The following is a 15,804-nucleotide window of genomic DNA, read 5'->3' as shown; positions in this document are numbered from 1 at the left end:
ATATATGACTGTCTTATAGACATAATGTAACTGCTGTAACAAATATGACTGTCTTATAGACAATGTAACTACTATAATAGAGATATGTCTGTCTTATAGACATAATGTAACTGCTGTAACAAAGATATGACTGTCTTATAGACATAATGTAACTGCTGTAACAAATATATGACTGTCTCATACTTATAGACATAATGTAACTGCTATAACAAATATATGACTGTCTCATACTTATAGACATAATGTAACTGCTATAACAAATATATGACTGTCTCATACTTATAGACGTAATGTAACTGCTGTAACAAAGATATGACTGTCTTATAGACATAATATAACTGCTATAACAAATATATGACGGTCTTATACTTATAGACATAATGTAACTGCTATAACAAAGATGTGACTGTCTTATAGACATAATGTAACTGCTATAACAAATATATGACTGTCTCATACTTATAGACATAATGTAACTGCTATAACAAAGATGTGACTGTTTTATAGACATAATGTAACTGCTATAACAAATATATGACTGTCTCCTACTTATAGACATAATGTAACTGCTATAACAAAGATGTGACTGTCCTATAGACATAATGTAACTGAAATACTCAGAGTTCATGACACATAAAAGGGTATCTAGTTAGCCTGGCTAACTGTAGTCTATACTAACTGGCTACTTAGCTAGCAATGACGATTATCTCATAAACACTATAAAGGCACCACATGACTTTATCCCCTGACAGACAGCATGTCATAGACACCATGTACTGGTAATCCTCACTTGTTATATGCAGCACAAATACAGCTAAACATGGTGCAACCTGGAACTTGTCTTGATACTTCTAAGGAGAACTCACAAACTATCTGTTCTCTGTCTTCACCACAACTCACTATTGATGTGCAGTTGAATAACAAATAGTTATTTTTGAATGACCACTTTTACTGACTCGAGAGTCATGAGAATTTTTGTTGTGACTCGTTTATTTTAGTTGTTTGTTTGACCTGCTAGTACTGGTCACAATGAGTCCTACAGCAGGATTAATACCCGCTCCTCCGGGTCAGCAGCTCCAGAGATGTCCTCTGACCACCAACTGTCTGTCATCATGTCCTCAGGGAAATAAATCATGAGCATAGAGAAGAAAAATACATGTTTAGAACTGATCATTGATCGCATGGTGCAAAAATGAAGGCAAATAATGGTATGATGGGCCTACCTTAGTAGAACCAAAACATACACAGCCTCTGCTCAACAAACCCGAACTGGAGAATTTAGGGGCTGCAGTTCACAAACCACATTGTGCTTATCACCCTCACGGCAGTCAAGCAATGCATTCCGCCATGTGTCATTCTCAATCTAGTCCAAGAGTCGTTCACTATCTAGTCCAAGAGTCGTTCACAATCTAGTCTGGTTGCGGCCACAACTAAACCTTGTTTGAAATATATCAAGAATGTTTTTATTTGTATGTTAAGCAATCAATAAACGTAGATGTTTTAAACATTTGACATGTCTCAGTCACACAGCTCCAAAAAGCCCCTTGTGGTGAACAACATGTGAATGAGAGGCTTGTAGAATCATGACTCTTTTGAGTTTTCAGTTCATCGTTCCCCGGTAGGGGGTCATGCATGCTCTGGGCATTACTGACTCAAATGAACAAAATGAGTTGAAACATTTGTTCTTTTGACTGAACGAGTCAAAAAAAAGCCAAACTTTCCATCACTGCAACTCACTGGCTGGAGGCGGGACTTACAACTAACAGGTGGAGGAGAATGTCTCTGATTGGGTAGAAAGTTAGGGGTGATGAGCTGATGAGCTGTCAGACATTCTAAATAAAGGGACAAACTAGGGGTGTATAGAGAAATACTAAATCTGAATGTGTGGCTGTTTTAACAATCCTATTCCCTACATAGTGCACTACTCTTTTTTTACAATTCAATACCAGAATAGTGCACTATATAGGGAATAGGGTGCCATTTGGGATTCAGAATAGCACTACTCTTATCAGGCACTCTGTGTTTTCTGTTCATAGCACTGCAGACTGGCTGGCTACTTCTAAAGGTTTAGTGGTTGTGTTATACCTGCATGTTCTGTATGATGTTGCTAAGCCTCCTGATAATATCCAACCACTCTAGATCCCTCTGGATAAAATGGGTTAAATGACTACAATATAGTTAATGTAATGTCTAACCCCAAAGCTGTGGAGTCCAAGTCAATGTAGTCAATGTAATGTCTAACCCTAAAGCTGTGTAGTCCAAGTCAATGTAATGTCTAACCCTAAAGCTGTGTAGTCCAAGTCAATGTAGTCAATGTAATGTCTAACCCTAAAGCTGTGTAGTCCAAGTCAATGTAATGTCTAACCCTAAAGCTGTGTAGTCCAAGTCAATGTAATGTCTAACCCTAAAGCTGTGGAGTCCAAGTCAATGTAGTCAATGTAATATCTAACCCTAAAGCTGTGTAGTCCAAGTCAATGTAATGTCTAACCCTAAAGCTGTGTAGTCCAAGTCAATGTAATATCTAACCCTAAAGCTGTGTAGTCCAAGTCAATGTAGTCAATGTAATATCTAACCCTAAAGCTGTGTAGTCCAAGTCAATGTAGTCAATGTAATATCTAACCCTAAAGCTGTGTTGTCCCAGGCAATGTAGTCAATGTAATATATAACCCTAAAGCTGTGTAGTCCCAGTCAATTTGTCAATGTAATGTCTAACCCTAAAGCTGTGTAGTCCAAGTCAATGTAGTCTGTGTGTGTGTGGTGTGTGTGTGTGATAGAGTACATGCTTATAAGTGAGAACATGCTTGTAACACACATTAAATGTGTTTGTGACCCCTGTACACAGGCTTTATGGTGAACGATGAGCTCCTCCAGCGGCTGGCCAAAGGCAGGGCGGGCTCCATCCGTCCCCTAGTGATCCCCCGCACCACAGACACCTCGGCCCCCCTGGACTACCACTCCCCTCCTGCTGAGGTAGAGGGCTGGCTGAGAGGGAAGGGCTTCACTGAGCCGTGAGTGGGTGTAGTGGAGCTAGTTCAGTCAACTACAGTATACTTGATATACACCATACTTCTGTCACACGTTTATCCTTTCTAGCATTGCCATAATGAAGACCACCTAACCTTACTCTGCCCTATCTCTCTCTCTGTTCAGGACAGTAACACTTCGGACCACCTTACTGTCCCATATCTCTCTCTCCATTCAGGACAGTAACACTTCTGACCACCTTACTCTGCCCTATCTCTCTCTCCATTCAGGACAGTAACACTTCTGACCACCTTACTGTCCCATATCCCTCTCTCCATTCAGGACAGTAACACTTCTGACCACCTTACTGTCCCATATCTCTCTCTCCATTCAGGACAGTAACACTTCTGACCATCTTACTGTCCCATATCTCTCTCCATTCAGGACAGTAACATTTCTGACCACCTTACTGTCCCTTATCTCTCTCTCCATTCAGGACAGTAACACTTCTGACCACCTTACTGTCCCATATCTCTCTCTCTCCATTCAGGACAGTAACACTTCTGACCACCTTTCTGTCCCATATCTCTCTCTCCATTCAGGACAGCAACACTGTTGGGGAGACTCACTGGTTCTGAGCTCTTTGCCCTGAGTAAAGAGGACCTGCGTATGTTTTCACCAGAGGAGGGTGCCAGAGTGTACAGCCAGATGATGGTGCAGAAGGCTTTACTGGAGGTACAAGCAACCCTATTGACTGGCAACACCATTGACTGACAACCCCCTTGACTGGCAGCCCCATTGACTGGCAGCCTCATACACTGGCAGCCCCATTGACTGCCAACCCCATTCTCATCACAACTCTTATAGTGTTGTATCAAAACACATCACTTCCTCAGTAATCCTCTTATTTCTCCTTTCCCTCTGTCTTCCTTCTCTTCTGGTTGACACAACTCTCACATTATAGATCATTGGTTCCCATCCTTCTCTTCTGGTTGACACAACTCACATTATAGATAGATCTTTGGTTCCCATCCTTCTCTTCTGGTTGACACAACTCTCACATTATAGATAGATCCTTGGTTCCCATCCTTCTCTTCTGGTTGACACAACTCTCACATTATAGATAGATCCTTGGTTCCCATGCTTTTTTCTCTCTCCTCTCCTCTCCTCTTCCCTCCCTCCTTCTCTCCCATTCTCTCTCCTCTTCCCTCCTTCACTCCCTCTCTCCTCTTTCCTATTCAGCGTGACTGGGAGTCTCTGGGTGTAGATGAATTAATACTTCTAATGATGGACTGGTGTTAGATATGTAATACATGAATCTCATACAATATATTGTTGGATGGACAAGGTTGTTTAAAATGTCAAGTTATGTTAAAAGGACTGTACTTCCTGTTTTATTTAATGAAGGGAGTGAAGTGAGTCATTTTCCATTTTGGAATCTAACCAATATATTGTAGAACCTTAATCCAACACCTAGAGACTTCCTCAAGAGACATAAATCCAAGATGGCATAGCAGTGCAGACGTGGTTTGTTGTCCTCTCGTTTACTTTTTGTATTTTTCGTCCTTTTTGCATTTATTCCAATTTATTTTTCAACTCTTTTTCCATTTTTAAATGAAATATACCTTCCGGTAACCCGCCTCACTCAATGTGACATGGATCCGCTATTGTTTTTAGACCCTATAGCCAAAACTTTCATCAGAAGGTAGCCAGCTAATTAGCTAAGTTACTTAGTATTTAGTCATTGTTAGCCACTGCTAGCGGCCTTTACCATCTGCTCAGGCACTAGCTGTTTTTTTAGCCTGGATAATACTGTCGTGTCTTTGGCTATGCCGGATTAAGTGATATGACATGCTAACCTATAAAATCCTTTCTCTGTAATTAATATTACCTGATTAAGCTAATCATGTAAATGTAATTAACTAGAAAGTCGGGGCACCACGGAAGAACGTTTATAGAGCCGTTATCTTCCGAATAAACTCTTAAAATACTTAGTCATATTTTACATCGATAGCAGTCAATATTAACCCTTATCTTATTTTCAGTCTCATAATGAAAGTTGTAAATTCTTGGCTATCTTCACGAACCCTGGCTAACAAGTTGAATCAGCAATACAAAATTGGGTTTAATTATTTATTTACTAAATACCTAAACTAATCACACAGAATTACAAATACACCGAATACAAATGATGTCATACATGATGGCTGGTTACACAAAGGAAAGGGGGTTGGGCTTGAATGAAAGAGCGGAAAGATTTAGGAACAAAGAAACAGCAGCTATGCTATCGTAAATACATTATCTTATGCATTCTAAATTACCGCCCATTTGGAAAAGGAAAATGCAATAAATATTTACTCTGAGCTGCGCTTCGGTAGATTGGTCGTAGATGCTGGCCGGGTTGGCCAACAGATCTTCCTGTCCTCGGAAGAATGTCTCTGGTGGTAAATTGGATACGTGGTGGTATCTTCGTCCGTCTGTTAGACTGGATCCGTCGTCCGTCCTTTCCTAGCCCCCGTCTACAGCGGCCGCTGCTAACTCAACGGCTAGGAAGTATCACTTCTGTAGTGAATAAGCTCAAAGTTCATACCATTCGCCACCAAAGCTCACGCCGAGGTTGGCTTAGTTCTGTACTTGACGTGTGTCCTTCTAACGTAGAGGCTGCAGACCTCACGTACTGGAACATGTGGTTATCTTTTCGTCAAAGGCTTATACAGTGGGGCAAAAAAGTATTTAGTCAGCCACCAATTGTGCAAGTTCTCCCACTTAAAAAGATGAGAGAGGCCTGTAATTTTCATCATAGGTACACGTCAACTATGACAGACAAAATTAGAAAAAAAATTACAGAAAATCACATTGTAGGATTTTTATGGAATTTATTTGCAAATTATGGTGGAAAATAAGTATTTGGTCACCTACAAACAAGCAAGATTTCTGGCTCTCACAGACCTGTAACTTCTTCTTTAAGAGGCTCCTCTGTCCTCCACTCGTTACCTGTATTAATGGCACCTGTTTGAACTTGTTATCAGTATAAAAGACACCTGTCCACAACCTCAAACAGTCACACTCCAAACTCCACTATGGCCAAGACCAAAGAGCTGTCAAAGGACACCAGAAACAAAATTGTAGACCTGCACCAGGCTGGGAAGACTGAATCTGCAATAGGTAAGCAGCTTGGTTTGAAGAAATCAACTGTGGGAGCAATTATCAGGAAATGGAAGACATACAAGACCACTGATAATCTCCCTCGATCTGGGGCTCCACGCAAGATCTCACCCCGTGGGGTCAAAATGATCACAAGAACGGTGAGCAAAAATCCCAGAAGCACACAGGGGGACCTAGTGAATGACCTGCAGAAAGCTGGGACCAAAGTAACAAAGCCTACCATCAGTAACACACTACGCCGCCAGGGGCTCAAATCCTGCAGTGCCAGACGTGTCCCCCTGCTTAAGCCAGTACATGTCCAGGCCCGTCTGAAGTTTGCTAGAGAGCATTTGGGAGAATGTCATATGGTCAGATGAAACCAAAATATAACTTTTTGGTAAAAACTCAACTCGTCGTGTTTGGAAGACAAAGAATGCTGAGTTGCATCCAAAGAACACCATACCTACTGTGAAGCATGGGGGTGGAAACATCATGCTTTGGGGCTGTTTTTCTGCAAAGGGACCAGGACGACTGATCCGTGTAAAGGAAAGAATGAATGGGGCCATGTCTCGTGAAATTTTGAGTGAAAACCTCCTTCCATCAGCAAGGGCATTGAAGATGAAACGTGGCTGGGTCTTTCAGCATGACAATGATCCCAAACACACCACCCGGGCAACGAAAGAGTGGCTTCGTAAGAAGCATTTCAAGGTCCTGGAGTGGCCTAGCCAGTCTCCAGATCTCAACCCCATAGAAAATCTTTGGAGGGAGTTGAAAGTCAGTGTTGCCCAGCGACAGCCCCAAAACATCACTGCTCTAGAGGAGATCTGCATGGAGGAATGGGCCAAAATACCAGCAACAGTGTGTGAAAACCTTGTGAAGACTTACAGAAAATGTTTGACCTGTGTCATTGCCAACAAAGGGTTTGTAACAAAGTATTGAGATAAACTTTTGTTATTGACCAAATACTTATTTTCCACCATAATTTGCAAATAAATTCATAAAAAAATCCTACAATGTGATTTTCTGGATTTTTTTTCTTCTCATTTTGTCTGTCATAGTTGAAGTGTACCTATGATGAAAATTACAGGCCTCTCTCATCTTTTTAAGTGGGAGAACTTGCACAATTGGTGGCCGACTAAATACTTTTTTGCCCCACTGTATAGTGGAGAGGGGGAAGGATGTGTTTCATCGTTTATAACCCCTGTCTCTTCACAGGGGTGGGCCACTGATCAAGCAGGGCACTTTCCTTATGAAAACCCAATTCTCTCATTTGGAAGCTAAAATTACATTTAATGATCCTAACAAACAATTTCAATATCAAACATTTCAATTGCATAACAATTCCATGTGACTCTGATAACTAGAGAGTGTATACTTTCTCAGGTACAGTTTATGTCGTCCTGTCATCAGGCATAATGTCTCAGATGACAACCGAACTGACATCCATACTCATTACGTTCCCAAGCATATTTCCAACTGATTTTATTACCAAAATATGGTTCCTTTTCCCCATTTGTTTGATGTTCCCAGACTCTCTACATCTAACACAGGCTATTCAAGTCCTTCAGTAGGGTCAGAAAGAGAGGGGAAGGGAGAAAGGTATTTATGGGGGGGTCATAAACCTTACCCACAGTCCAACGTCATGACAATACCTACCAGCCTCGTACTGTTTTTCTCCACTACAATGCCAGATTCCTGCCGTAAACCCTGGACCATTGATCATCACAGCTAGCTAGCTGCCACTGAGTGACCCAGCCCCGAAGCTAGCCCTGAGCCAGGCGCATCTCCTGGCTAGCAAACGAAATTACCACAACTACAATACCTCTTTCGCCATCTGGCCCGGTCCTTTCATCGAAATGGCGCCCCGCCGTACCACCACGACTGGTCCTCAGACGTAATTCCATTAGCTGTGCCTTCAACCGGCCTTTGCTGGAAGATGGAGCAGACGCTTCTACTTACCCCGGACTGCTAACTTTAAACGCCGTGTCTCCCGCGTGCTAGCGTAGCAACGACTACCCCGCTGCTTCCCTGTTCCATCTATTGCTGTACACTGGACCCTATGATCACTTGACTACATAGCTGATGCCTGCTGGACTGTTCATTTATCACGGTACTCCACTTTGTTTACCTTTGTTTATCTGTCGGCCCTAGCCCCGAACTCAGGCCCTGTGTGTAGTTAACCGACCATCTCTGCCCAATCATCACCATTTTACCTGTTGTTGTTGTCTTTGCTGATTAGCTGTTATTGCCTTACCCGTTGTTGACTTAGCTAGCTCTCCCAATCAACACCTGTGATTGCTTTATGCCTCGCTTTATGTCTCGCTGAAATGTAAATATGCCTTGTATACTGTTGTTTAGGATAATTATCATTGTTTTAGTTTACTGCAGAGCCCCTAGTCCCACTGTACATGCCTTAGATACCTCCTTTGTCCCACTTCCCACACATGCGGTGACCTCACCCAGTATAACCAAAGGGGGGGACACTCTAGACCCGAACTGTTACAGACCTATATCCATCCTGCCCTGCCTTTCTAAAGTCTTTGAAAGTCAAGTTTATAAACAGATCACTGACCATTTCAAATCCTACGGTACCTTCTCCGCTGTGCAATCCAGATTCCGAGCTGGTCACGGGTGCACCTCAGCCACGCTCAAGGTACTAAATTATATCATAACCGCCATCGATAAAAGACAGTACTGTGCAGCTGTCTTCATCGACCTGGCCAAGGCTTTAGACTCTGTCAATCACCGTATTCTTTTCGGCAGACTCAATAGCCTTGGTTTTTCAAATGACTGCCTCGCCTGGTTCACCAACTACTTCGCAGACAGAGTTCAGTGTGTAAAATCGGAGGGCCTGTTGTCCGGACCTCTGGCAGTCTCTATGGGGGTGCCACAGGGTTCAATTCTCGGGCCGACTCTTTTCTCTGTATATATCAACGATGTCACTCTTGCTGTGGGTGATTTCCTGATCCACCTCTACGCAGACAACACCATTCTGCATACATCTGGCCCTTCTTTGGACACTGTGTTAACTAACCTCCAAACGAGCTTCAATGCCATACAACACTCCTTCTGTGGCCTCCAACTGCTCTTAAACGCTAGCAAAACCAAATGCATGCTTTTCAACCGTTCACTGCCCGCACCCGCCCGCCCGACTAGCATGACTACTCTGGACGGTTCTGACCTAGAATACGTGGACAACTACAAATACCTAGGTGTCTGGCTAGACTGTAAACTCTCCTTCCAGACTCATATCAAACATCTCCAATCCAAAATCAAATCTAGAATCGGCTTTCTATTTCGCAACAAAGCCTCCTTCACTCACGCCGCCAAACTTACCCTAGTAAAACTGACTATCCTACCGATCCTCGACTTTGGTGATGTCATCTACAAAATAGCTTCCAATACTCTACTCATCAAATTAGATTCAGTCTATCACAGTGCCATCCGTTTTGTTACCAAAGCGCCTTATACCACCCACCACTGCGACCTGTATGCTCTAGTCGGCTGGCCCTCGTTACATATTCGTCGCCAGACCCACTGGCTCCAGGTCATCTATAAGTCTATGCTAGGTAAAGCTCCGCCTTATCTCAGCTCACTGGTCACAATAACAACACCCACCCGTAGCACACGCTCCAGCAGGTATATATCACTGGTCATCCCCAAAGCCAACACCTCCTTTGGCCGCCTTTCCTTCCAGTTCTCTGCTGCCAGTGACTAGAACGAATTGCAAAAATCGCTGAAGCTGGAGACTTACATTTTCCTTACTAACTTTAAACATCAGCTATCTGAGCAGCTAACCGATCGCTGCAACTGTACATGGTCCATCTGTAAATAGCCCACCCAATCTACATCATCATCATCATCTGCTCATCTATCACTCCAGTGTTAGTCTGCTAAATTGTAATTACTTTGCTACTATGGCCTATTTATTGCCTTACCTCCTCATGACATTTGCACACACTGTATATAGACTTTCTTTTTTACTATTGTGTTATTGTCTGTAAGCTTGTTTATTCCATGTGTAACTCTGTGTTGTTGTTTCTGTCTCACTGCTTTGCTTTATCTTGGCCAGGTCGCAGTTGTAAATGAGAACTTGTTCTCAACTAGCTTACCTGGTTAAATAAAGGTGAAATAAAAAAATATTTTAAAAAAGAGGTTCAGACCTCTTGGTGTAATGGTTAGGGTGTTAGCTTGACAGTCACTGGACCAGGGTTTGAGTAACTACTAGCTCCCCAACGTTAGCAAAGTAACTACTACCTCCCTAACGTTGGCAAAGTAACTACTACCTCCCGAATGTTAGCAAAGTAACTACTACCTCCCTAACGTTTGCAAAGTAACTACTACCTCCCTAATGTTAGCAAAGTAACTACTAGCTCCCTAACGTTAGCAAAGTAACTACTAGCTCCTTAACATTAGCAAAGTAACTCTACTAGCAAAGTAACTCTACTAGCTCCCTAATGTTGGCAAAGTAACTACTAGCTCCCTAACGTTGGCAAAGTAACTACTAGCTCCTTAACGTTAGCAAAGTAACTCTACTTGCTCCTTAACCGACTGTATTTCTTCCATTCTTTCTCGGACTCTCTCTCTCTCTCTCCATTTCTATTAGGATGTCCGTAAATCCACAGAGCTGGAGACAATGATGGAGAAACAGAAGCAGAAAGCGGACTTCCAGCTGGAGAGCAGGAGGCTGTGACCAAGAACAAGCTATGCACATGTATAACACTGATACACAGATATCACTGGTTGATGGATGCCAACACAATAACATCACTGTCACTGATTAAGAGGACACACACACTCACTAACATTGTCTGTATGGATACTCTGATACAGAGATTTCACTTTCAAAGGGTAGTTCACCCAAACTATAAAATTACTTGGTTTTCATAAGGTGTCCGCATGCTTCCCAGCCCAAACAGTTCGGAAGAGTTTGTGCATATATTATGATGACATTTTGTGACGTTGTTGTTTGTTTTGGACTTTGGTGAGGGTTGTTTTGGCTGTTCATGCACAAATATTTTTTCTGGATGCAAGCCGATGTTTCGAGCCGAAGTCTACACCCCTTTGTCGGTGATTGGTCAACAGTAGGGATTTTTCAATAAAGTCTTTGTTGTCATTCAACGAGCGATGACTCACTTCATGCAAGAGTTTTCATTGAGAAATACAGCACCAAAAATCTTAGTTAGATGTAAAATTGCACGACTAAGGTCTATGAAAAAATGGCAAAATGAATGACAGATTTCTTGAGTTACAGTATCTTAGAATAATTCTGACTATTTTGAGGAAGTGTATACTGATTACGGCATCTCAAAATGGACAAACAGTACTGTTGCCAATTTTTTGGTTCAGTTCGGCTAGCCGAGTTCAGCCGAACTGAAGCCTGCTGACGCCTTTACCCTGTAAGCAGTTTTAGGAGAAGACCCAGAAGAAGGCAGTGTAGAAGTAACACAAGTTTATTACTATAACAGGGGGCAGGAAAAACGACAGGTCAAGGGCAGGCAGGGGTCAGTAATCCAGATCAGAGTCCCTAAGGTACAGAACAGCAGGCAGTCTCGGGGTCAGGGCAGGCAGAGGTCAATAATCCAGTGTGGTGTGACAAGGTACAGAACGGCAGGCTCAAGGTCAGGGCAGGCAGAAAGGTCGAAAAACCAGGAAAACTAGAAAACAGGAACTAGAACAAGACAGGAGCAAGGGGAAAACGCTGGTAAGTTTGACGAACAAAATGAACTGGCAACAGACAAACAGAGAACACAGGTATGAATACACTGGGGATAATGGGGAAGATGGGCGACACCTGGAGGGGGTGGAGACAAGCACAAAGACAGGTGGAACAGATCAGGGTGTGACACTTCTAGGATATATGTTAATGTTGCACATTTCCCCTGCTGCTGTTTGACCTGGTTAGGGTTAGACAGTATGACTTCTAGGTTATATGATAATGTTGCACATTTCCCCTGCTGTTGTTTGACCTGGTTACGGTTAGACAGGATGACTTCAAGGTTATATGTAAATGTTGCACATTTCCCCTGCTGCTGTTTGACCCTGTTAGGCTTAGACAAGATGACTTCTAGGTTATATGTTAATGTTGCACATTTCCCTTGCTGCTGTTTGACCTGGTTAGTGTTAGACAGTATGACTTCTAGGTTATATGTTAATGTTGCACATTTCCCCAAATTAGGAGGGAATAAGTAGGACACCCGGGAATCCTCCAAGTAGGATTTCTGGAAAACCTGGGAATTTGGGTAAAATTACCAGAATTCTGCAACCCTATTCGGCAGCAGGTAGCCTAGCGGTTAAGTGCATTGGGGCAGTAACTGAAAGATCGCTGGTTCAAATCCTGAGCTGGCAAGGTGGAAAAATATGACATTCTGCCCTTGAGTAAGGCAGTTAATCCCCCCAACAACTGCTCCCAGGGTACCGATGACAAGGATGTCGAATAAGGCAGCCCCCCGCACCTCTCCAATTCAAAGGGGATGGGTTACATGTGGAAGGCATGCTTCGGATCAACATGTTCAGTTGTACAATTGACTAGGTAGCCCCCTTTCCCTCATATAGTAACTTCCATCACGATATCCTTCCTCCTCACACAGAGACAGAACAACATGGTGGTGTTCATTAGGGTTAGACAGGATGAGTCCTAGGTTATATAGTAACTACCACCAGGACCTTCTTCCTCCTCACACAGAGTCATAACAACATGGTGGTGTCGTGTCTTTGGCTATACCGGATTAAGTGATATGACACGCGATTCTATAAAATCATTTCTCTGTAATTAATATCACCTGATTAAGCTAATCAGGCAAATAATTAACTAGAAAGTCAGGGCACCACGAAATAATGTATTTATAGAGCTGTTATCTTCCGAATAAACTCTTAAAGACCAAGTAACCTTTTACGTCAGCAGCAGTCAATATTTAATCCTGACTTTATTTAGTCTCATCTGAAAGTTATAAATTCTTGGTTATCTTCACGAACCCTGGCTAACAAGTTGAATCAGCAAAATTTGGTTTAATTATTTATTTACTAAATACATAACTAATCACACAGAATTACATATACACAGAATGAATCAAACATTGATGGACCTGGTGAATGGAGCCGATATAGCGGCTGGTTACACAAAGAAAAGGGGGGGGGGGGGGGGTTTGAGTGAAAGAGCGGGAAGACTGAGGAACAAAGGGAGAAGCTATGCTATCGTAAATACAGTATCTTATGCATTCTAAATTACCGGCCATTTGAAAAAGGAGAATGCAATAAATACTTACTCTGAGCTGTGCTTCGGTCGGTTAGTCGTAGATGGGAGGCCGTGTTGTCCTTTGAAAAGTGTCTGGTGGTAGAATGGATACTTGGTAGTATCATCGTCGTGTGGAAGATAGGTACTCTGTCCGTCCACTCCCAGCCCATGTCAACAGTTGCTGCGCTAACGCGACGGCTAGGAGGTATCTTTAATGAATAAGAGTTCAAAGTTCATACCAAGTTGCTATACTGGTATAGTCAAAATTCATCCTTTCGGCATGTTAACCGTCATCTGTTGTTTAGGATAATTATCATTGTTTTAGTTTACTGCGGAGCTCCTAGTCCCACTGTACATGCCTTAGATACCTCCTTTGTCCCACCTCCCACACATGCGGTGACCTCACCCAGTATAACCAGCGTGACCAGAGATGCAACCTCTCTTATCATCACTCAGTGCCTAAGCTTACCTCCACTGTACCCACACCCCACCATACCCCTGTCTGCACATTATGCCCTGAATCAATTCTACCACACCCAGAAATCGGCTCCTTTTATTCTCTGTCCCCAACGCACTAGACGACCAGTTTTGCTAGTCTTTAGCCGTACCCTCATCCTACACACCTCCCCTGTTCCTCGGGTGATATGGAGGCTAACCCAGGCCCTGCGTGTCCCCAGGCACTCTCATTTGTTGACTTCTGTAATCGAAAAAGCCTTGGTTTCATGCATGTTAACATCAGAAGCCTCCTCCCTGAGTTTGTTTCACTCACTGCTTTAGCACAATCCGCCAACCCTGATGTCCTTGCCGTGTCTGAATCCTGGCTTAGGAAGGCCACCAAAAATTGAGATTTCCATACCCAACTACAACATTTTCCGTCAAGATAGAACTGCCAAGGGGGGAGTAGTTGCAATCTACTGCAGAGATAGCTTGCAAAGTTCTGTCATACTTACCAGGTCTATGTCCAAACAGTTCGAGCTTCTAATTTAAAAAATTAAGTCTCTCACTGTTGCCGCATGTTATAGACTCCCCCCCCCCCCTCAGCTCCCAGCTGTGCCCTGGACACCATATGTGAATTGATTGCCCCCATCTATCTTCAGAGTTCGGTCTGTTAGGTGACCTAAACTGGGATATGCTTAACACCCCAGCAGTCCTACAATCTAAGCTAGATGCCCTCAATCTCACACAAATTATCAAGGAAACCACCAGGTACAACCCTAAATCCGTAAACATGGGCACCCTCATAGACATTATCCTGACCAACTTGCCCTCCAAATACACCTCTGCTGTTTTCAATCAGGATCTCAGCAATCACTGCCTCATTGCCTGCATCCGCTATGGGTCCGCGGTCAAACGACCACCCCTCATCACTGTCAAACGCTCCCTAAAACACTTCTGCAAGCAGGCCTTTCTAATCGACCTGGCCCAGGTATCCTGGAAGGATATTGACCTCATCCCGTCAGTCGAGGATGCCTGGTCGTTCTTTAAAAGTAATTTCCTCACCATCTTAAATAAGCATGCCCCTTTCAAAAAATATACAACTAAGAACAGATATAGCCCTTGGTTCACTCCAGACCTGACTGCCCTTGACCAGCACAAAAACATCCTGTGGCGGACTGCAACTGCATTGAATAGTAAGTCGCTCTGGATAAGAGCGTCTGCTAAATGACTTAAATGTAAATGTAAATGAATAGTCCCCGCGATATGCAACTGTTCAGAGAAGTCAGGAACCATAGCTCTAACTCTAAAAAGTTTTGGGACACTGTAAAGTCCATGGAGAACAAGAGCACCTCCTCCCAGCTGCCCACTGCACTGAGGCTAGGCGACACGGTCACCACCGTTAAATCCATGACAGTCAAAAATTTCAATAAGAATTTCTCTATGGCTGGCCATGCTTTCCTCCTGTCTACCCCAACCCCGGCCAACAGCTCCGCACCCCTCGCAGCTACTTGCCTGAGCCTCCCCAGCTTCTCCTTCACCCAAATCCAGATCGCAGATGTTCTGAAAGAGCTGCAAAACCTGTACCGTTACAAATCAGCTGGGCTAGACAATCTGGACCCTCTATTTGTAAAATTATCCGCCGCCATTGTTGCAACCCCTATTACCTGTTTAACCTCTCTTTCCTTTCGTCTGAGATCCCTAAAGATTGGAAAGCTGCCGTGGTCATCCCCCTCTTCAAAGGGGGTGACACTCTAGACCCGAACTGTTACAGACCTATATCCATCCTGCCCTGCCTTTCTAAAGTCTTTGAAAGCCAAGTTAATAAACAGATCACTGACCATTTCAAATCCTACCGTACCTTCTCCGCTGTGCAATCCGGTTTCCGAACTGGTCACGGGTGCACCTCAGCCACGCTCAAGGTACTAAACGATATCATAACCGCCATTGATTAAAGACATTACTGTGCAGCCGTCTTCACCTGGCCAAGGCTTTCGACTCTGTCAATCACCGTACTCTTATCGGCA

At 43.3% G+C, this 15,804-nt stretch overlaps 1 protein-coding gene across 1 annotated transcript in view; it reads left to right on the top strand.

The window, feature by feature from the left end:
* Nucleotides 1-11,248, top strand: part of LOC106606273 (epidermal growth factor receptor kinase substrate 8-like protein 1) — a 33,791-nt gene extending 22,543 nt beyond the window's left edge. The window contains exons 12-14 of the mRNA XM_045719789.1: nt 2,843-3,008; nt 3,567-3,699; nt 10,715-11,248. Of these exons, the coding sequence (XP_045575745.1) occupies nt 2,843-3,008; nt 3,567-3,699; nt 10,715-10,801 (386 nt within the window). The 3' untranslated portion in view covers nt 10,802-11,248. The remainder of the gene's footprint in view (nt 1-2,842; nt 3,009-3,566; nt 3,700-10,714) is intronic.
* Nucleotides 11,249-15,804: the final 4,556 nt, after the last annotated feature.

This window comes from Salmo salar, chromosome ssa06, assembly GCF_905237065.1.
Source record: "Salmo salar chromosome ssa06, Ssal_v3.1, whole genome shotgun sequence".
Classification (NCBI taxonomy): domain Eukaryota; kingdom Metazoa; phylum Chordata; class Actinopteri; order Salmoniformes; family Salmonidae; genus Salmo; species Salmo salar.
The sequence above is the reverse complement of the archived record's forward strand: the minus strand, read 5'-3'. Positions and strand labels throughout refer to the sequence as shown.